This window comes from Mesoplodon mirus (assembly GCF_964341445.2).
Source record: "Mesoplodon mirus genome assembly, chromosome: 4".
Taxonomy (NCBI): Eukaryota; Metazoa; Chordata; class Mammalia; order Artiodactyla; family Ziphiidae; genus Mesoplodon; species Mesoplodon mirus.
The window spans coordinates 55,413,784-55,436,493 of NC_138979.1; the positions used below are offsets into that span (position 1 = coordinate 55,413,784).

The 22,710-nt window shown below is 46.5% G+C and overlaps 1 protein-coding gene across 1 annotated transcript; it reads right to left on the reverse strand.

The window, feature by feature from the left end:
• Positions 1–1,200: 1,200 nt before the first annotated feature.
• UBAP1L (ubiquitin associated protein 1 like) lies at positions 1,201–22,203 on the reverse strand. Its single transcript, XM_082618998.1, has 5 exons — positions 21,776–22,203; positions 8,802–9,413; positions 6,412–6,618; positions 2,513–2,614; positions 1,201–1,536 (listed from the first exon to the last, which is right to left on the reverse strand). The coding sequence occupies exons 1-5, from the start codon at positions 21,893–21,895 to the stop codon at positions 1,402–1,404; spliced, it is 1,176 nt and encodes a 391-aa protein (XP_082475124.1). The 5' UTR covers positions 21,896–22,203; the 3' UTR covers positions 1,201–1,401.
• Between the last annotated feature and the right edge of the window lie 507 nt (positions 22,204–22,710).

Genomic DNA, 22,710 nt, shown 5'->3' on the forward strand with positions numbered 1-22,710 from the left:
TGTAACTATACAATGGAATATTATTCATTGTAAAAAAAGAATGAGATCTTGCCATTTATGACAACAAGGATGGGCCTTGAGGGTATTATGCTAAGTGAAATAAATAAGACAGAGAAAGACAAATACTGTATGATCTCTCATATGTGGGATATTAAAAAACAAAGAAACAAATAAAAACAAGATCATAGATACAAAGAACTGATTAGTGGTTGCCAGAGGTTGGGGATGGAAGAGGGGGAAATGGGTGAAGGGGGTCAACAATAACAACCAAAAAATCAATTAAAAAAAGAAAAAGAAAGAATCTCCAGAGAGCTTGTTATAATAACAAAACAGATTCCCGAGGGCTGCCAAGCTGGACTTTCTGAATCAGATTATCCAGGAGTGGGGCCTTGGACATTTTAACAAACTCCCCAGGGCATTCTTATAGATAGCAGTCAGGGCTAATCACTCCACTTATCCTAGGGAAACTTAGGCCCAAAGAGGCCTTGAGCCAGTCATCAGCAGAACCAAAATCAGAATTAAGTCTTCTGACCCACAGTTAGATATTCTTTGCACCCCAAGACCAGAAACCTATAGGACCCAAAGAACTGCACATCATTTATTTGTTTTAATTTTCTTAAACTCAAAGTTACTAATGCCCATAGTTTAAAGAATCAAATATAGGTCATTTTATGGAGCTTATATGAAAACAGTTCCTCGCCTATGCAACTCCATCTGCCCCTCCCCACAAGGAAACACTTTCAACTCTTTCAGCTGATTCTTTTGGTATTGAAGGAAACCAGACTGTCACCCAAAAAAATGCCTCTTTGACATAATTATTTTGAGCTGAAGGCAACTAAGAAGCAGCAAATGCAGGAAAAGCTCTCTCTACCCTTCCCCTCTTTTCTGCTTAAAGGCAGGATATAAATTCTCCTTTTCTGGAGACAGATTCTTGTCAGCCCAGAAATGTACCAGGGAAACCTACAAACAAACCTTACTCCATTAGTTCCCTCCCATATGTTTACCTTCCCACAGTTTGCCATCCTTGGAAGCCTAAAACTGTTTTCCTTTGTCCTGTCATTTCTCTACAAATTTATTGTTCTTTGTTGAAGATGCTATATAAGCCAGAGTTCTAAACTGCTATTTTGAGTTACTTTTCATTGAAGTTTCTCAGGCATGATGTGTGCCGCATGCATTAATAAACTTTTATTTTTCTCTTGTTAATCTCTTTTTGTTAAAGAGCCCCAGTTGAAATCCTAAGATGGGTAAAGTTTTGCCTCCTTTACAGTATTTATTCCCACGCTTGGCATCATTTGCATTTTTACAACGAGTATGCATCAATTTGTTATTCTTATGTGGTCTTTATAATACAGTCAGGATGGACTGCCAGGGATGCGTGGGCACTGCAAGGTGCGTCCAGGGTCACTGGGCGCAGGCTACCAGCTCCTCCAAGGCTTGCTCACGGTGGTTGCCGTGGACCAGCAGCACCTCCTTGATCCGGTCCTGCTGGAAGCCCATGTCGCTGAACTGCTCCGAGAGGCGCAGGAACTCCCCTGCCTGAGGAACAGGAGGCAGAGAGGGCGTGGGGGACTCTGTGAGGCTGGGCCTCTGCCCTGGGGAGCCCCCTCCCAGGTGCCCACTGTACATACCCCCAGAAAGCTGTGACCCCCACAGGCCAGGTGAGCCTGATCCTGGGCAGCACCTGTGGTTTTCCTGTACCTCAGTGACATGGGCTCAAGCCTCCCTTCCTGTGCCAAGGAAGGGGAGCCCAGCCAGGCTGCCAGCTCTCTCTGTGCGGCTTTCCTTCCCCACTCTGGCTCACTCCTGACTCCCTGTGCTCGGGTGCTGCGCTGGGGCAGGAAGAGGAAGGCTGCATACTGGTGCCCAGAGGATGCACAGAGCAGGGTCTCTGTCCAGGCCCCAAACCCTGCCAAGGTCTCACACAGCACAGCCTCTGCCTTCCTTCCTCCTCAGGCCCCGGTGCTTGAAACTTCCCTGTCCCTCTCCGCTCCTCATCCTCGGCATCTCTCCCACCCCTGCATCCCTCCCTCAGCCTCTGTGAAGACTGCTCGGCCTGGGGCAACTGCCAGTTGTGGACAGGTCACATTCATCAGGCACTTAGAATGTCCTCCTACTGGGACCACAGGCGCATGCATTCTGGGTTTCCAGGTAGGCGGCACACTCCCCGAGCACAGAGTTCAAGCACCTTTCTGCTACCTATCTGGCTCCTGTCTGGGTGTCTGACAATGAGTAAGTCAATGTTTGTTGTGTTGATTCAGTTAAATAACACTAAAGCCCTCCCTCCTGCCTTCCCCCTTCCCCTTCCCTTCGCCCTTCCCCTTCCCCTTGGGTCCTCTTGCCTTCCCCATGCCCCACCTCCCTGGGCTGCCTCATTCTCCCCAGGGCTGAGCAAGCAGGCTGTCTCCTGTGGCCCCCAGGCCGGCTCTGGCACTGGTCCTCCCCAGCACACCAGGCTCATGTGTGCACCCCACACCTCCCCTCCCCGGGGGCCCAGGCTGGAGGCCCTGCTGACCTGGCTCTCGGAGAACTGGAACATCTCCATGGCCTCATCCACCAGGCCTTCCTCGTAGCCCTGTCGCAATAGCCGGTCACAGGCACTAAGGTAGCTGAGAAACTGGGCAGGAAAGGGGCACAGAGGGAAGGAGTTTAAGAGGAGTGACAGGGACAGCAGATGGGGTGGAGGAGGCACCCAAGGGCCTTGTTAAGGCTGAGCTCAGGGCCAGGCTGACTAGGCAACCTGCCACACACAACGTGGCCCCAGAGACCCATGAGCCAACAGAAGAGGGTCAGAGGCCTCCCCTGGGGACAGGTGGACAGCAAAGCCTCACCAACTGTCCCAAGCTGGGGGCTGGAATCCAGGAAGAGGGCTCTCAGGGTGGGCTAAGGTGTTCCCAGAACCTAAGTGGGGAATGGGCCAGGGTTCAAACACGGGTATCTACCCACCACCCACCCAGGATGCTTACCCTCCCTGGTGAGCACCCACCTGTGAGAAGATAACCTCCTCTCCCACCCACAGCTGTGCACCCCACCCACCGCCAGACACATAACATCTTTGCCATCCAGGACCCCGTGGGCCCCACTCTCTGCAACAGTCCTGCACCAGCTCTGGAAAGGGGAGGGAACAGTGGAGGACCCACAGGGCGGAACACCTCTTCTAGTCACTCCCTGCTTAGTCATCAGGGGCTACTTTTGCCCTCAGGATAAAATGCTGCCTCCCAACCCAGGTTCAGTGGCCAGCTTACCTCTGTCAGCAGCCCAGCTGCTCCCTCAGCACCCCCAGACTCCTGCACATCCAGTTCCAAGGCCAAGGCCAGCCTCACTCCTCTTCCCTGGGGAGCTTCTCCCCACCCCCCATCTCCACCAGGTGCTCCCACAGCACCCCATGCTTCCCCTCACATACAGCTTTGTAATTGCTCTACTGTCTTTCTCATCCACTAACTTCTTGTTCCACGAGGGAAGAGTTGTGTCAGTCTTGTTCACCACTGTGTTCCTAGAACCCAGCATGGCAGGCAGGCAGAAGGAGCTCAATAAATGTATGCTGTGTTTATAAAATGAATTAAGAACTACCTTCCGGGAGCTTACAGCTCAGTGGGGGCTATAAACCAGATACAGGAAAACATGAGTGCCGGGCAGATCAAAGCAGGAGTTACAGGGAGTCTGCCAAATGAAGGCTCCAGATGATCAGAATTATGGGTATAAGTGGAGGAGAAACAGGTCAGGTTTCTGCAGACCTTCAGAACTGGGCAGAAAACACAGATCATAATAGACTAATGGTTTTCAAACTGGTTTAGCTTCTGAACTGTCCAAGCACCAGGGGGCTTCAACAGTAACAGGGTAAGGTTGAAGCTGCTCTGGGAGAACTGTGGGCAGGAGGTAGAGGGAACCCAGAGTCCAGTGCCCCCACCTTAGGGACCCTGCTCTGGGCACATTTTGAAAACCACCCAACCAAGCTCTCCTTGCACAGTTGAGGAAACTGAAGTCTAGGCAGGGCGGGAAGCTTGCCCCAGGTCCCAGGACTAGGGCTCAGATCACCTGACCTCTTGGCCAGTGCCTTGTGCATCGGGGGGCCAGCTGCTAGAGGAGGGGCTTTGAGCTGGCTTGAAAGTAGACAGGGTTTCCGAAGGTGAAAACAGGGGCAGGGCAGATGGGAGATGCTCCCTTCACCTCTTGGTTCATCGACAGCAAAGGTTCTCAGCCTTGGTGCTGACTGTAGCTACCTGGGAGCCTTAAAACTACTGGTGCCTCAGTATCACTACCCATAAACTGCTGATGCTCACCTCCAGAGGCCCTGGTATGACTGGTCTGGGGGACAGCCTGGGCACTGGGACTTTTACAGCTCTCCAGGTGATTCTTGTGTGCAGCCAAGGTTGAGAATCTCTGACTCAGTCCACACTAATAGACCCAAGCCAGGCTGCATATCAGAACCATGCATATCAGAACTATCTGCAGATCTTTTAAAATGATAGGGCCCTGGGCCCACTCCAGATCCACTGATTGGGACTCTGCAGAGTAGGTCCTGAGAATCTGCATTTGTAAGGATTCTCCTGCTTGGTCAGTTACCAGGCCTATCTCAGGCCCCACAATAGGTGAGGATGTCACCATCAGACTCCAGGATGGGACCTCCAGCAGTTATTGATTATAAACACATATTCCCCTCCACTCTGTGAATGGGGAAAGTGAGGCTCAAAGAGGGGACCTGATGTGCCTAGAGTCCCATGGCAAGTCTGGGCCCGGCCTATGGACCCTCACACATGCCACCCACACCTGTCCTGCAGGCAGTCAGTGGACACATCGATCCTTGTGGAAGGAAGGAAGGAGTGATGGACAAAGCTTATCTTTTGTATCTCTTCCTCTCTCCTTGGTTCCTCCAAGTGCCCTGTCTCTATTACCTGATGCCCTCCCTCCTGGACATCTGTCGTTCATCTCTTTTCAAAAGGATTTACTGTAGTGTTTGTCTTTCAAAGGGAGAAGGGCTGTGAACCCAAAGGAGATGCTCAGTTAATGGTGGAGCTTCACAGAACAGAGAGAATACTAACTTGGTGGGAGAGGATAGATGAAGTCATCCAATGGCCCTTCAGGCCCACCGCTTAGTGCCTGGCCCCTGACTGCTCACTGGGAGAAGACTCACCAGGCAGGTGGTCAGTCTATGTCTGGAAACACAACGTTCCTGATGCAGTGAGATTCTCCCAGCCCACCCACAGGGAGGCCAGTGCCCTGTGCTGCCTCCAGCTAGTCTTCAGACCCCCACAGTGATGGTCCGAGACCTCAGCCTTGTCACAGGGTCTGGAGGGACTGAAGGGGCATGTCAGAGTCCCTACCATGGACTTGGCCCCTCACAGCCCTCCTGGACAGCTTCTTGGCCAAGGTCCTGGCTTTTCAGTGGCAGCCGAAGGTGGAGGCAACTTCTGAAATCTCAGATCAGCCTAAGGTGCTGCCCTGGAAGGTTCTCACACAGAAACTATCTGTCCCTTCAGGAACTGCCTTAGCTGCAGAGAATCACTTCTCTCAAGTCACCCTCTTCCCACATTGGTGACTGACTGAATCAGAAGTATGAAGGCCTGACTATCTCATCCCCAATTAGGACAACTCTGAAGGGCCATTTATGCTTCTGAGCTGTGGCGTTGGCTGTCACTGGGTCTACAAAGCTCAACCTCTCCCTCTACCCATCCTTGCTTCTGTCATTTCCCTTACCCAGAAGTTGTTCCCAAGGGTCTCCTTAATAAATATCCTGTATGCCAAACTCCATTGGAGCCTGCTTCCTGGGGAACCCAACCTACAATATTGGTTTTCCCCATAGCTCCTAGCTGCATCTAAACACCCAAGAAGTGCCCAGCAAATACTGATGACTAGATTGATGGATGGGTAGATGGAAAGAGAGAGACATGGATATGGGTACGGATAAACTGTTGAGGGAAGTGGTTAGAGTTGTGCCATTCAATATGGTGGCCAGTAGCCACATGTGGCTATTTACCTTTATATTTTAATTCATTACAATTAATTAAAATTCTCAGTCACACTAGCCACATTTCAAGTAACCACATATAGCTAGTGGCTACTGTATTGGACAACACAGGAATAAAACATCTCTCCTACTGCAGAAAGTGTTATTGGGCAGCTCTGGAGAGATTCGTGGCTGCCCAAAGCTCCAGTCTTCTGTATCTGGGGCAGAGACTGGGACAGGAGTAGAATACTGAGACTCCCCAAGTAGATATGGGGATTCCTGATAAACGCCTATGGAGGTGGTAGCATTAGGGTCTAGAAACTTGCTCACAGCCCCCAATAATTGATTCTAAGCTGAAATTCTGCCTCTAGAGAAAAACATAAAATGTCTTCAAGTTGAAGATAAAAAGAACGTGGCCACTCACTGGGCTCCAGCTCCACAGCCCCCCCAGTTCTGGGTCCTCCACTCACCTGGCTCAGGCTCTGCCGCCCAGTCTTCTGTAGAGCCATGATGGCCCTGTGCAAGGGATACCCCAGGGCGACCACTGGCCCGATGAGGTCTTGCTCCTCCTGGCTCAGGGCAGACAGCAAGTCAGCAGAATCAGGGTGCAATCTGTGGGTGGCGAGAGGCTGGGGCACCTGCCCAGGAGGTGGCAGGCAGGTATGCGGGCTGAGGGACTGAAACACAGACAAGTGGATGTGTCAGTTACCATGGAGGTGACACCTGGCTAGGCAGGACATTTTTAAAGATGCCTTTATGTACCACCCTCTCTACAGAGTGTAGGGGCTAATATTGTGAGGAGCTTGGAGTCCTGCAGACCTGGATTCAAATCCCAGCTCTCCACTGTTTACTCAGTTTACTCATGTGTAAAATGGATGCAATCATACCAGATACCTCACAGGGTTATTACAAGGCTTAAGTAAGACAAGGTGAGAAAACTGATTAGCAAAGGGCTGGCATACAGAAACTGCCAGTAGATGATAATACTTACTGCTTAAAACAACCCTGAAAGAGAAATATGATAGGCTCATTCTATTTTACAGATATTGAAGTCAAGGTTCAGACAAGTTAATGACCCGGTAAGCAACACACTTTTGGGACCTGAACCCTACTCAGAATCAAATCCAGGGTTCTTTACCCCACACCTTAGTAAGGGGGAAGCAGGGGTGATCTTCCCAGCCAGATCTTCCTTCTTGAGTTTGGCTGGCTGGGGCTTGGCTGGGCATGGAGTAGGGTAGGAACTGGGTACAGCTGTGGTGTTGGGGAAACCCACACAGACCCTGGACTAAGGAGGGTGGCTTGAAGGCATTTCAATTGGTTTGGCTGGCATCACCCCTAACCCATCCCCCATGAAGAAGCACCCATCTGCTAACCCCGAACATACCGCCCTGTCCCCTCCTCCCCAAGAAAAGCCTAGCTGCTGCCCTGACTTCAGGAGCAGAGTGCATGTGACATGTGAATTCCCCACCCGTCCTCATCTTCTCAGGGGTTTTCCTGCCATGACCTCATCCTAGGATCTGCTCTTTACCCCAGGTGAAAAACATGCAAATCTTAGGATTTGAGTCTACTCTTGTGACCTTGAAAAAGATTCTTACCTGTTCTCTGCCTCAGTTTCCTCCTCTTCAGAACATCTGCCCCAACCTCCCCCCAACCCCGCTGTAGGATTGTTGCTAGAATTAAATTTAATTGGGACCAGGGGAGAGCCATCCTGGTATCAGCAGCTAGTCTGTGATGTGGGCGTGGCCTGTGCAGTTTACACAGCCTCTTCTCTGTTCACTCTAAGTAACTGTGTGAGGGGTTGCTGCCCACTTGACAGGTAGAGAAGAGATGGCTCAGAGCAGTTCAGTGACTTGCCTAAGCTCACACAGCAGTGAGTGGGAAATGCCAGACCTTGAATCTGTCTTTTGGATTTAATTTCACCTTGGCCTTATTCTGTTGCATCTCCTGGCCTGACTGTGGAACTGCTGAGGGGAAGAAAGCTGTGCCTAACTGCTACTCCTGCTACTAATCCTGACCTAATGCATCTGTTCCAGATCCAGGTTTTGTGGAGTTTGATACTTACACAATCTGGACCACTTAAAGAAAAAAGAAACAGTTACGGATATAAAACTATGTACAAGGCCTTGGAAGGAGCTAGTGAGGGGCCTGAGGCTTAAGCTTCATTGGCTTCACCATATGTTCATATCTGCTCCCAGTTCTTGGTACACATCCTGTCCTGAAGCCTTCCCATCCTGCAGCAACCCTCACCTCTCTCTCAATACCTGATTCCTCCCACTGTACAGTGCTGCCTTGCCTCACACTTCCTTGCCCAACTCTCCTTGTCCTGTGCGTTTGACCTGGTCTCTTCCAACCCAGTCTCTTGAAGGAAGTAACTGTACAGTGAATATTCCTTGATTGAGCCTTCCCCTTACCCATCCTACAGCAAGCCTTACTGGGTGGGAAGCCCTAGATCTGAGCCACATTCACTGATTCAACAGACATTCACTGAGCACCCCCTACGGGCCAAGTGTGCTGCTGGGTGCTGTGGAAACAAACATAAATGCGATCCAGTCGCTGCGCTAGAAGAATCATATTCCATTGGAAGAGACAGACAGATATTGGGTAATTACAATTATTATGACATGCGCCCTAACAGAAGCAAAGAAGGCACAGTGAGAAACAGGGATTAGGGACCTCTGAGCAGGGAATATTCTAGGCAAAGGGCCGCAGGAAGGACTGCATTGTATAGGGCCAGGTGAGAGCAGGTAGGGAGGAGGCGCACGGAGAGGAGGGGACCGAGGCTTCGAACCAGGCTGGAGACCCAGACTGCGGGAGCCTCACTGCTGAGCTGTGGCCTCGGCCAAGGGGGCAGTTTCCTTACCGCAACCGCGGGCCTGTGGCTCCGCAGCGGGGGCACGGCGCCAGCCGTGGAGGGCCGCGGGGGCAGCGCAGGGGTGCTGGGGAGCGATGGCTTGGGGCCCGGGGGTGTCGCGGGGGCGCTGGGGAGCGGGAGTGCCGGGCCCAGGGGTGACGCGGGGCCAGGGCAGAGGCTCAGAGCTCGGTGGCGGATGCGGTGCAGGAGACTGCGGGGGCGGGCGGCCAGCCTGCACTCAGAGAGCCGCCGCCGCGCCCCTGCCAGCTCCGACCTCACGCCGCGCAGCACGTCCAGCGAGCACCGGTGTTGGCCCAGGCTGGGACTCGCCGAGGAGCTGGGCTGGGGGCTGCAGGGGTCCGGCTCTTCCTCCATGGCAGAGGTTTCTTCCTCATCCTGGTCCTTCTCCTCCACCTCTTCCTCCTCAGGATGCTCCTGCGGTCTAGCCTCAGGACCTTCAGCTGTGGCAGGCATGGGCTCCAGCCCTTGCTCAGGGCTGACCAGCAAGAGCCAGGCGGGAGGGGCTGAAGCTGCCCCCGAGGCATCGCACTGGACCAGGCAGGGTCCCCGGACTACAGCCTCCACCCAGAAGAGTGCCCTTCTCTCCAGGCTGAAGTCGTGCTGCGGAAAGACGGCCACATGAGGCTCCGCCAGGCAAACCAGGGCGGGGGGCACACCCCTACCTTCTGGCCTCTGGGGAATCTATTCAGGCACAGACTCGCCAGGCCTGGGCAGTTTCTGATTCTAAGCCCCAGGCATTCATCACAGCCCACCCTCACCCTTGGTTTTAGCTAGCACTGGGGTGGATGGATATCAATAACAATTTAATGGCAAACTGTGCAGGAAGGACAAAGTGAGGAATAGATTAATAGACTGAAACAGTGAAAACAAATATCTAAGTCCCTTTGCCATTCAGTATATAATTGAACAACAGGGGCTTAAAAAAATTCTCCAACAAAACTTGTTCTTAGCAAAGAAGCTTTCACTTGAGCCCAGCATCATTTGTCACTGAGCAGTTGGCCTTGGAGGCCGGCCCAGGCCTGCCAACCTCTCTGTAGAGTGGTACTTGCCTCCATCCCATTCGCTGCCATCCGAGGTTACTTTGGGGCCCAGGAAATGTAAAAATTGCTAATTTTTGTTGAACTCTACTTAGTAGGTCCTAATGTTATTCCTATTTCCAGATTACCAAAATGAGGCTCAGAAAATTTAATTTGCTTGTGGTCAGATTAGTGGTGAGTGGTTGAGCTGGGATTCCTCTGTCCATCTGACTGTAGTGCTTTCTCCACTACAGATCAAGCCACCTAAAAAATAAATCTGGAGCCCACATAAATAATCTAAATTGAGAGTTTGTAAATGAGGCAAAAATAAAATATTCCCAGTACCTACCATTAAAATTTAGAACTGGAAATATAAAACTCCATTAAAAAATATAAATATTCTCAAAAGGCAATTTCAGTGCTCAATGATGGCCAGTTAAGGCTGGGGGAAGTGGTGTGTGTGGGGGGAAGTGGTGTGTGTGGGGAAAATGGGAGGCAGAAAGGCAGACAGGCACTGCCCCCTCCCACCCCTGAATGATCCTATGTTGGAGAGAGGAACATAACTTAGCTGTTCTAAGTGTGGCTCCCTGAGTGTATCTTATTTCTCTCTGTATTCTCAAGGCCCAGGGCAGTTCTGGCCCCAAGGGGATATTTGTAAGTGTGTGCAGAATAAACGGACAGAAAAAGAGATTGGAGCAAAATAAGTGGGTTGTGAAGGACAGAGGAGTGAAAAAGACAACTTCAGAACTGATGAGGCAGTCATGGAGAGAAAGAGACTGCGAGATAATGAGACAGTCAACAGGACTTAAGGAATAAAAGGATGCAAAGACGCAAGCGGAACAACCAGTAAGACAGGAATACAGCCCCATCCATCAAAAAGAAAAAGAAAAAAAGAAAAGAAACGGCAAAAAAATATGTTACAATGAAGGAGCAAGGTAAAAACCTACAAGACCAAATAAATGAAGATGAAATTGGCAACCTATCTGAAAAATAATTCAGAGTAATGATAGTAAAGATGATCCAAAACCTTGGAAACAGAATGGAGAAAATACAAGGAATGTTTAACAAAGATCTAGAAGAACTAAAGAGCAAACAAACAGTGATGAATAACACAATAACTGAAATTAAAAATACTCTAGAAGGAATCAATAGCAGAATAGCTGAGGCAGAAGAATGGATAAGTGAGCTGGAAGATAAAATGGTGGAAATAACTGCCGGGGAGCAGAATAAAGAAAAAAGAATGAAAAGAATTGAGGACAGTCTCAGAGACCTCTGGGACAACATTAAACGCACTAATATTCAAATTATAGGGGTCCCAGAAGAAGAGAAAAAGAAAGGGCCTGAAAAAATATTTGAAGAGATTATAGTTGAAAACTTCCCTAACATGGGAAAGGAAATAGTCGGTCAAGTCCAGCAAGCACAGAAAGTCCCACACAGGATAGATCCAAGGAGAAACACTCGGAGACACATATTAATCAAACTATCAAAAATTAAGTACAAAGAAAAAATATTAAAAGCAACAAATAACATACAAGGGAATCCCCATAAGGTTAACAGCTGATCTTTCAGCAGAAACTCTGCAAGCCAGAAGGGAGGGGCAGGACATATTTAAAGTGATGAAAGGGGAAAACCTACAACCAAGATTACTCTACCCAGCAAGGATCTCATTCAGATTTTTTTTTTTTTTTTTTTTTTGCAGTATGCGGGCCTCTCACTGTTGTGGCCTCTCCCGTTGCGGAGCACAGGCTCCGGATGCGCAGGCTCAGCGGCCATGGCTCACGGGCCCAGCCGCTCCGCGGCATATGGGATCCTCCCAGACCGGGGCACGAACCCGTATCCCCTGCATCGGCAGGCGGACTCTCAACCACTGCGCCACCAGGGAGGCCCCAGATTTTTTTTTTTAAAGAAAGGTGGCTAATGAGTCTTTTTTTTTTTTAATTATTTTATTTATTTATTTTTGGCTGTGTTGGGTCCTCATCGCTGCACACAGGCTTTCTCTAGTTGCAGCGAGCAGGGGCTGCTCTTCGTTGCAGTGCACAGGCTTCTCATTGCAGTGGATTCTCTTGTTGCGGAGCATGGGCTCCAGGCATGTAGGCTTCAGTAGTTGTGGCTCGCAGGCTCTAGAGCGCAGGCTCAATAGTTGTGGTGCATGGGCTTAGTTGCTCCACGGCATGTGGGATCTTCCTGGACCAGGGATCGAACCCATGTCCCCTGCATTGGCAGGCAGGTTCTTACGCACTGCACCACGAGGGAAGCCTGCTCATTCAGATTTGACAGAGAAATCACGAGCAAAAGCTATGAGAATTCAGCACCACCAAACCAGCTTTACAACAAATGTTAAAGGAACTTCTCTAAGTCAGAAACACAAGAGAAGAAAAAGACCCACAAAAACAAACCCAAATCAATTAAGAAAATGGTAATAGGAACATAAATATCGATAATCACATTGAATGTAAATGGATTAAATGCTCCAACCAAAAGACACAGACTAGCTGAATGGATACAAAAACAAGACCCTTATATATTCTGTCTACAAGAAACCCACATCAGACCTAAGGACACATACAGACTGAAAGTGAGGGGATGGAAAAAGATATTCCATGCAAATGGAAATCAAAAGAAAGCTGGAATACCAATGATCATATCAGATAAAATAGACTTTAAAATAAAGACTGTTGGGGCTTCCCTGGTGGCGCAGTGGTTGAGAGTCTGCCTGCCGATGCAGGGGACGTGGGTTCGTGCCCTGGTCCAGGAGGATCCCACATGCCGCGGAGAGGCTGCGCCCGTGAGCCATGGCTGTTGAGCCTGCACGTCCAGAGCCTGTGCTCCGCAACAGGAGAGGCCACAACAGTGAGAGGTCCACATACCGCAAAAAATAAAAATGAAAAAAATAAAGACTGTTGGGGACTTCCCTGGTGGTGCAGTGGTTAAGATTCCGCTGCCAATGAAGGAGACATGGGTTCAAGCCCTGCTCTGGGAAGATCCCACATGCCGCAGAGCAACTAAACCTGTGCACCACAGCTACGGAGCCTGCGCTATAGAGCCTGTAAGCCACAACTACTGAGCCTGCGTGCCACAACTACTGAAGCCTGAACGCCTAGAGCCCATGCTCCCCAACAAGAGAAGCCACCACAATGAGAAGCCTGTGCACCACAATGAAGAGTAGCCCCCACTCGCCGCAACTAGAGAAAGAACACGCACAGCAATGAAGACCCAATGCAGCCAAAAATAAATAAATAAATACATTTATTTTAAAAAAAGAAAAAAAAAGATATTCCATGCAAATGGAAATCACAAGAATGCTGGAATAGCAATACTCATATCAGGTAAAATAGACTTTAAAATAAAGACTGTTGGGGGCTTCCCTGTGGTGGCGCAGTGGTTAAGAATCCGCCTGCCAAGGCAGGGGACACGGGGTTAAGCCCTGGTCCGGGAAGATCCCACATGCTATGGAGCAACTAAGCCTATGCACCACAACTATTGAGCCTGCACTTTAGAGCCTGTGAGCCACCACTACTGAGCCCTCATGCCACAACTACTGAAGCCTGCGCACCTAGAGACTGTGCTCTGCAACAAGAGAAGCCACCACAATGAAGAGTAGCCCCAGCTCACTGTAGTTAGAGAAAGCCCGTGAGCACCAACAAAGACACAATGTAGCCAAAAACAAATAAATAAATTTTTTTAATTTATAAAAATAAATAAAAGTTTTAAAAAAATAAAAAAATAACGACTGTTACAAGAGATAAGCAAGACATTACATAATGATCAAGGAATCAATCCAAGATGAAAACATAACAATTATAAATATTTATGCACCCAACATAGGAGCACCTCAATACATAAGGCAAATGCTAACAGCCATAAAAGGAGAAATTGACAGTTACACAGTAATAGTGGGGGACTTCTAACACCTCACTTACAACAATAGACAGATCATCCAGACAGAAAATAAATAAGGAAACATAAGCTTTAAATGACACAGTAGACCAGATAGACTTCATTGATATTTTGAGGACATTCCACCCAAAAGTGGAAGAATACACTTTCTTCTCAAGTGCACACGGAACGTTCTCCAGAATAGATGACATCTTGGGTCACAAATCAAGCCTTGGAAAATTTAAGAAAATTGAAATCATATCAAGCATCTTTTCTGACAACAACACTATGAGATTAGAAATCAATTACAGGAAAAAAACAGTAAAAAACACAAATACATGCAGGCTAAACAGTGCACTGCTAAATAACCAAGAGATCACTAAAGAAATCAAAGAAGGAATAAAAAAATACCTAGAAACAAATGACAATGAAAACGTGATGATCCAAAACCTATGGGGTGCAGCAAACGCAGTTCTAAGAGGGAAGCTCTCAGCAATTCAAGCTCACCTCAAGAAACAAGAAAAATCTCAAACAAATATTCTAACCTTACACTTAAAGCAACTAGAAAAAGAAGAACAAACAAAACCCAAAGTTAGTAGAAGGAAAGAAATCATAAAGATCAGATAAACAAAATTGATAAACCTTTAGCCAGACTCATCAAGAAGAAGAGGGAGAGGACTCAAATCAATAAAATTAGAAATGAAAAAGGAGAGATTACAACTGATACCACAGAAATACAAAAGATCCTAAGAGACTACTACAAGCAACTCTATGCAATAAAATGGACAACCTGGAAGAAATGGACAAACCCTTGGAAAAGTACAACCTTCCAAGATTGAACCAGGAAGAATTAGAAAATATAAACAGACCAATCACAGGTAATCAAATTGAAACTATAATTTAAAATCTTCCAACAAACAAAAGTCCAGGACCAGATGGCTCCACAGGCAAATTCTATCAAACATTTAGAGAAAAGTTAACACCTATCCTTCTCAAACTCTTCCAAAAAATTGTGGAGGGAGGAACACTCCCAAACTCATTCTACAAGGCCACCATCACCCTAATACCAAAACCAGACAAAGATATCACAAAAGAAGAAAATTATAGACCAATATCACTGATGAACATAGATGCAAAAATCCTCAACAAAATACTAGCAAACAGAATCCAACAACACATTAAAAGGATCATACACCATGATCAAGTGGGATTTATCCCAGGGATGCAAGGAGTATTCAATATACGCAAATCAATCAATATGATACACCATATTAACAAACTGAAGAAGAAAAACCATATGATCATCTCAATAGATGCAGAAAAAGCTTTTGACAAAATTCAACACCAATTTATGATAAAAACTCTCCAGAAAGTGGGCATACAGGGAACCTACCTCAACATAATAAAGGCCATGTACGACAAACCCACAGCAAACATTATTCTCAATGGTGAAAAACTGAAAGCATTTCCTCTAAGATCAGAAACAAGACAAGGATGTCCACTCTCGCCACTATTATTCAACATAGTATTGGAAGTCCTAGCCATAGCAATCAGAGAAGAAAAAGAAATAAAAGGAATACAAATTGAAAAGAAGAAGTAAAACTGTCAGTGTTTGCCAATGACATGATACTATACATAGAAAACGCTAAAGATGCCAACAAAAAACTACTAGAACTAATCAATGAATTTGGTAAGGCTGCAGGATACAAAATTAATGCACAGAAATCTCTGGCATTCCTATACACTAACAATGAAAGAGAAATTAAGGAAACACTCCCATTTACCACTGCAACAAAAAGAATAAAATACCTAGGAATAAACCTACCTAAGGAGGCAAAAGACTTGTACTCAGAAAACTATAAAACACTGATAAAAGAAATCAAAAATAACATAAACAAATGGAGAGACATACCATACTCCTGGATTGGAAGAAGCAGTATTGTGAAGATGACTATACTACCCAAAGCAATCTACAGGTTCAATGCAATCCCTGTCAAATTACCAATGGCATTTTTGACAGAACTAGAACAAGAAATTTTACAATTAGTATGGAAACACAAAAGACCCCGAATAGCCAAAGCAATCTTAAGAAAGAAAAATGGAGCTGGAAGAATCAGGCTCCCTGACTTCACACTATACTACAAAGCTATAGTAATCAAGACAGTATGGTACTGGCACAAAAACAGACATATAGATCAATGGAACAGGATAGAAAGTTCAGAGATAACCCACGCACATATGGTCACCTTATCTTTGATAAAGGAGGCAAGAATATACAATGGAGAAAAGACAGCCTCTTCAATAAGTGGTGCTGGGAAAACTGGACAGCTACGTGTAAAAGAATGAAATTAGAACACTCCCTAACACCACACACAAATATAAACTCAAAATGGATTAAAGACCTAAATGTAAGGCCAGACATTATCAAACTCTTAGAGGAAAACATAGGCAGAACACTCTATGACATAAATCACAGCAAGATCCTTTTTGACCCACCTCCTAGAGACACTAAAATAAAAACAAAGATAAACAAATGGGACCTAATGAAACTTAAAAGCTTTTGCACAGCAAAGGAAACCATAAACAAGATGAAAAGATAACCCTCAGGATGGGAGAAAATATTTGCAAATGAAGCAACTGACAAAGGATTAATCTCTAAAATATACAAGCAGCTCATGCAGCTCAATATTGAAAAAACAAACAACCCAATCCAAAAATGGGTGGGAGACCTAAATAGGCATTTCTCCAAAGAAGACATACAGATGGCCAGCAAATTCATGAAAAGATGCTCAACATCACTAATCATTAGAGAAATGCAAATCAAAACCACAATGAGGTATCACCTCACACCAGTCAGAATGGCCATCATCAAAAAATCTACAAACAGGGGCTTCCCTGGTGGCGCAGTGGTTGAGAATCTGCCTGCCGATGCAGGGGACACGGGTTCGAGCCCTGGTCTGGGAAGATCCCACATGCCGCGGAGCAACTGGGCCTGTGAGCCACAATTACTGAGCCTGCGCGTCTGGAGCCTGTGCTCCGCAACAAGAGAGGCCGCGATAGTGAGAGGCCCGCGCACCGCGATGAAGAGTGGCCCCCGCTTGCCACAATGAGAGAAAGCCCTCGCACAGAAAAAACGAAGACCCAACACAGCCATAAATAAATAAAGCAAACTGTCAACAAGTAAAAGTAAACACTATAAAAAAAAAAATCTACAAACAATAAATGCTGGAGAGGTGTGGAGAAAAGGGAACCCTCCTGCACTGTTGTTGGGAATGTAAACTGATACAGCCACTATGGAGAACAGTATGGTGGTTCCTTAAAAAAACTAAAAATAGAACTACAATATGACCCAGCAATCCCACTACTGGGCATATACCCTGAGAAAACCATAATTCAAAAAGAGTCATGTGGGCCTCCCTGGTGGCGCAAGTGGTTGAGAGTCCGCCTGCCGATGCAGGGGATGCGGGTTCGTGCCCCGGTCTGGGAGGATCCCATATGCCGCGGAGCGGCTGGGCCCGTGAGCCATGGCCGCTGGGCCTGCGCATCCGGAGCCTGTGCTCCGCAACGGGGGAGGCCACAACAGTGAGAGGCCCGCATACCGCAAAAAAAGAAAAAAAAAAAAAAAAAACAAAAAGAGTCATGTAGCACGACGTTCATTGCAGCACTATTTACAATAGCCAGGACATTGAAGCAACCTAAATGTTCATCTACAGATGACTGGATAAAGAAGATGCGGCACATATATACAATGGTATATTACTCCACCATAAAAAGGAATGAAATTGGGTTATTTGTAGTGAGGTGGATGGACCTAGAATCTGTCATACAGAGTGAAGTAAGTCAGAGAGAGAAAAACAAATACTGTATAGTAACGCATATATATGGAATTTTAAAAAGCGGTACTGATGAACCTAGTGGCAAGACAGGAATAAAGATGCAGATGTAGAGAACGGACTTGAGGGCACAGGGGGAGAAGGGGAAGCTGGGATGAAGTGAGAGAGTGGCATGGACATATATACACTACCAAATGTAAAATGGATGACTAGTGGGAGCTGCTCCATAGCACAAGGAGATCAACTTGATGCTTTGTGATGACCTAGAGGGATGGGATAGGGAGGGTGGGAGGGAGACTCAAGAGGGAGGGGATATGGGGATATATGTATACATATAGCTGATTCACTTTGTTGTACAATAGAAACTAACACAACATTGTAAAGCACTTAGACTCCAATAAAGATGTGAAAAAAAAAATACCAGCACTGTGATTTGTGGAAGCTAAGCAAGATGATTCTAAATTTCAATATGAAAAACAAACCAATAAGAATAGCCAGAAAAACTCTGGGGACAAAAAGAGAAATAAGGGGGACTGGCCCTACCAGCTGTTAATATATATTATAAAACCTCAATAATTAAAGCTAAGGCACTGGCACAGATAGACTAAAGGTACAGAACAGAAAGTCCAGAAATAGAAATTAATATCTATGGGACTTAGTAAATAATAAGGTGGCATCTCAAGCAATGGGAAGAAGATGGTGTTAGTCAAAAATGGTGTTAGTCAGCTGAAAGGAAATAAAGTTGGATCCATCCTCACATCATACACGAGGATGAATTCCAAAAGGATCGAAGATTCAATTGTATGAAATGAAACCATAAAAGTACTAGGAGAAAACAGGAGAGAAATTCTCTATAACCTCAAGTGGGAAAACATTTCTCTGAATTGAAATTGAGAAGCCATGAAAGTACACAGACGCACATGTGAAAATCTGCATGGCAAATATACCCCATAAGCAGGGCCAAAGGCAAATGACAAACTGGAAGGAAAACAGCTCTGATAACACAGACTAATATAGGAGTGCCTAGAAATAGATAAGAAAAAGACCAACAGCCCAACAGGGAAATGGACAAAAGATATGGACAGTCCACAGAAAAGGAAATACAGATGGCTCTTAAAACACATGAAAAGCTGCTCAAACTCACTAAGGATAAGAGAAAGGCAAAATAAAACTACACTGAGATACCATTTGCCTATCCCTGGGCAAAGATCCAACATCTTATGGCTCTCTGTTGGGGAGTAGAGCTGAGGTATAGGCCCCTTGTAGAGTGCTGGTTGGATGTAAATCAATATAACCCTTATGGAGGGCAATATAGCAATACACTTCAATTCAAAAGGACATCTGGGGGCTTCCCTGGTGGCGCAGTGGTTGAGAGTCCGCCTGCCGATGCAGGGGATACGGGTTCGTGCCCCGGTCTGGGAGGATCCCATATGCCGCGGAGCGGCTGGGCCCGTGAGCCATGGCCGCTGGGCCTGCGCATCCGGAGCCTGTGCTCCGCAACGGGAGAGGCCACAACAGTGAGAGGCCCACATACCGCAAAAAAGAAAAAAAAAAAAAAAAAAAAAAAAAAAAGGACATCTGCATAGTCTTTACCTGCAGCATTGTTTGTAATGGCAAAAGACTGGGAAGAACCTAAGTGTCCATCAAGAGGGGATTCATTCAATAAAGTACGATGTATTCATTTAACGCAATACAGTGAAAAACAAAGTGAAGAAGCTTTCTATGTATTGATGTGGAAGGTCTTAAAATATATTAAGTGAAAAAAATCAAGAAGAACAGTGTATATAAAATGCTACCCTTGGTGTAAAAAAGGAGGAAATAGCTGTATTTGCTTGTATATACACACATAAGAATCTCTATAATACATTTTAAAAAATGAGTAACAGAGGTCACCAGTAGAGGTGGGGACAGGACAGATGGGAAGGTGTCAGTGGAAGGCTTTTCACTCTTTCAGGGTAGGCAAACTGCCTGGGAGCCAAACTGACCTCTAACCTTGTTTTTATAAATAAAGTGTTATTGGAACACAGCCATACCCATCCACTACTTCCTGTAATGTCTATGGCCCTTTCTTCCTACAACAGCAGAGTTAAGTAATTGCCAGTTTTTACTATCTGGTCCTTTACAGAAAATGTTTGTTGACCCTTGTGCTATACCTATATATACATGTATATATATGTATTTCATTTCAAACTGTATGAATATATTTTCTGTCTAAAAATTTTAATTGACAAAAGGGAAATTAACTCTGATTAAAGGGATGATGAAACGATGATGAAACAACAAAACACAGACTTGTTGAGGCTCCTTGGGAAGGCAGTAGGGTACAGGGAGCGGACATAGGCTTTGGGGTCTGATCACATTGGAGTCCTGGCTGTGTCACTTACAAGCCACATGACCCTGTTGGTCACCTGGGTGGAAACTTTGGTTTCCTGTGCCATGGGGAAGGAACACCCACCTGCTAAACGGGTCATAAAAATGAGAGAAGAGTGAACGTATAAAGAGCACCTAGCGTGGGCCTGGTGCATAGCAGGTGCTCAATAAATGGTAGCTATGTTTTCTTTTTTTCTCTTTAGGCCACTACAGGTTCATCTGGTAATATAACTACTATCTATAACATTGTTGCTATGGGAAAATGTGTTTCAAGTTCCAAACACTGGGAATACAGCCCAGTACATTTGGAAGACTGACCAGGAGAGGCTGTAAATCATACTTGGAGTCTATTTGATTATTTGCCACAGCAGTAAAAGAAATGGAGGCTCAGGAAGGGAAACAGGCACAAGGGAGTACAGAGGCCGACCCGAGAACAGGAGGCAGAGCCAGGGCCAGCACATGAGCTAGGACACTAGACACAGACTAGGCAGAAGGGTACACATTTCTGCTTCGAGGAGAAGTAACCTTCAGAATAGCCTCTTCCCAGCTTGGCTTGAGCCCAGCAGAGAGGGAAAAGTTGTGATAGTCTACCTCCCCTGGAGTTTAGTAAAGCAAGTTCCTCTTCCCAACAATACAGGCCCAACTGCCAGAGGGCCCACAGCCCAGGCTGCCTGGGGAGAGCAAGAGCTCCTGCCCCACAGAGCATGGGCCACTGGACACTGTGCTCTGGGCTTTACAAAGCTTATTTCTGTTCTGGGTCCTAAGGAGCTTAAGTGCAACTCCAGAGTCTGCAGATAAGTCTCCTGCTCCTGTCCCCACAGGCCACTCATGCCTCTCTACCTGACCCTCCTCAGGCCTCTCCTTCCTGGACTATGCTCTCTGCACCTCACTTCCCACAACCTTTTTTTTGCCCTTGAACATTACCTGTCTGATGGCTCTCATGTTCCAATCCTTCTCTTAGCCAGCAGGAAGTGATCTAGAGTCAGGACCTGGGTTTTAGTCCTGCCACTGCCACTATCTTTGGACAAATCATTTCCCTTCTCTGAGTCTCAGGTCCACATATGCAAAGTGAGTGAGAGCTGAACTAGATCCTCAAACTTTCCTACAAAGTTAGCCCACAGACAGCGCTGACTGAGCACAGAAGAGCCTGAGGATTCAGTCCCAAGAGACCCAACGCCAGCTCCACAGTTCTCTGCAAGTCTTTTCTTTCATTTTTTAAAAATTCATGTGAATTTTGCCTTCTACCCCATGATACATCTGTGTTATAATATAAATGCAATAGGTTTCCTCCTAAATCTTCAAGTAAATTTGACTCACTTGGAAGTTAAATAATCATGTTTATCCTGAGGGTATGTGATACCACCATATATACTGGGTGCATATCCCAGTGTGTGAGCCGTGGGGCAAGGGGTGCCTCAAGGGTGCCCCCAGGGTAGATGTGCTTTGGGTCTGTGGAATAGTAATCCCTTCTGATGTGTCCCATGTAACTGTCTGCATTTTAATGGAGGGTTCTGGAGATAGTGTCTTAGCCCAACGAAGTGATTCTAATGGTGGAATTTTAGAATTGGCAGCAGGCTGATAGAGAACAGAGGAATTGGAGAATCCTTGCTATGACTCTCAGTCACTCTATATAGGCAAACTTCCAGTCATTCTAAACTTAAAATAAGACCCACTAAATAGCCCCCAACACCAGGACACTAGCCTTTTTCATGAAATATCTTTTCCTCTTGGGTTATTTCCAAACTTCCTAGAATATACCAGAACAGGACTGGCTGCCAGTTAACATCAAGGAGCAAGGGACCTCATGAGGCTCAGCATCAGACCCACAGACCCAGGGATGAGAAGACAGACAGAGAGATACACTTACCATAGAACCCAGCAGAAGCTCCCTGCAGTCTGGGACACTGAGCTCTGGCCCAGGGAGGGGCTCCGTGCCTATCACAAAGCCCTTGGGCACCTTGAAGGGGACACCATCCAGGGCATTCATTCTGTCAGAGGAATGTGGAGATGGCTGAGCAGGGCTGGGGCAGGCCTCCTGCTGGCAGGGAGAGAGCAAATTCCTGAGGACCAGGCTCAGGTCTCAAATGGCTCACTGCTCTCCTATGTGGTGACTTAGCCGAGCCCCACAGAACCAGGAAGGGAAAGGCCCGTGCTGCCTAAGGGAGGAAATGAATAAAACAAGAGAATTCAACTGACTATTTCATATTTAAGTTTTGCTGTCTAGACCACTGTTTCCCAAAACACGGTCTGCAACACTAGTTCTAAAGCATTTCATCAAGTTTTCACCCAAATGGTTAAGAAAGAAATATCAAATTACACAAACTCTTCCAGAAAAGAAGGAATACATCCTAACTTGTTTTGATTTCAGCATCACCTTAATACCAAACCTGGGGGCTTCCCTGGTGGTGCAGTGGTTAAGAATCCGCCTGCCAATGCAGGGGACACGGGTTCAAGCCCTGGTCCAGGAAGATCCCACATGCTGCGGAGCAACTAAGCCCACGCACCACAACTACTGAGCCTGCAAGCCACAACTACGGAGCCCACCCGCCTAGAGCCCGTGCTCCTCAACAAGAGAAGCCACCGCAATGAGAAGCCTGTGCGTCACAGGAAAGAGTAGCCCCCACTCGCCGCAACTAGAGAAAGCCTGTGTGCGGCAATGAAGACCCAATGCAGCCAAAAAATAAATAAATAAATAAATAAATTTTTTTTAATGTTAAAAAAAAAACAAACCTGACAAGAAGATTAGAGGCTGATATTTCATGAAAATAAATGCAAAAATCTTATCAAAAATAATTATGGATA

Coding starts and splice junctions, on each gene's coding strand:
- UBAP1L (XM_082618998.1), bottom strand. CDS start 21,895: ATGAATGCCCTGGATGGTGTCCCCTTCAAGGTGCCCAAGGGCTTTGTG. Junction 6,619..8,801: donor GCCACAGGCCCGCGGTTGCG/GTAAGGAAACTG, acceptor TCTGTGTTTCAG/TCCCTCAGCCCGCATACCTG. Junction 2,615..6,411: donor GGCGGCAGAGCCTGAGCCAG/GTGAGTGGAGGA, acceptor TTTCCTGCCCAG/TTTCTCAGCTACCTTAGTGC.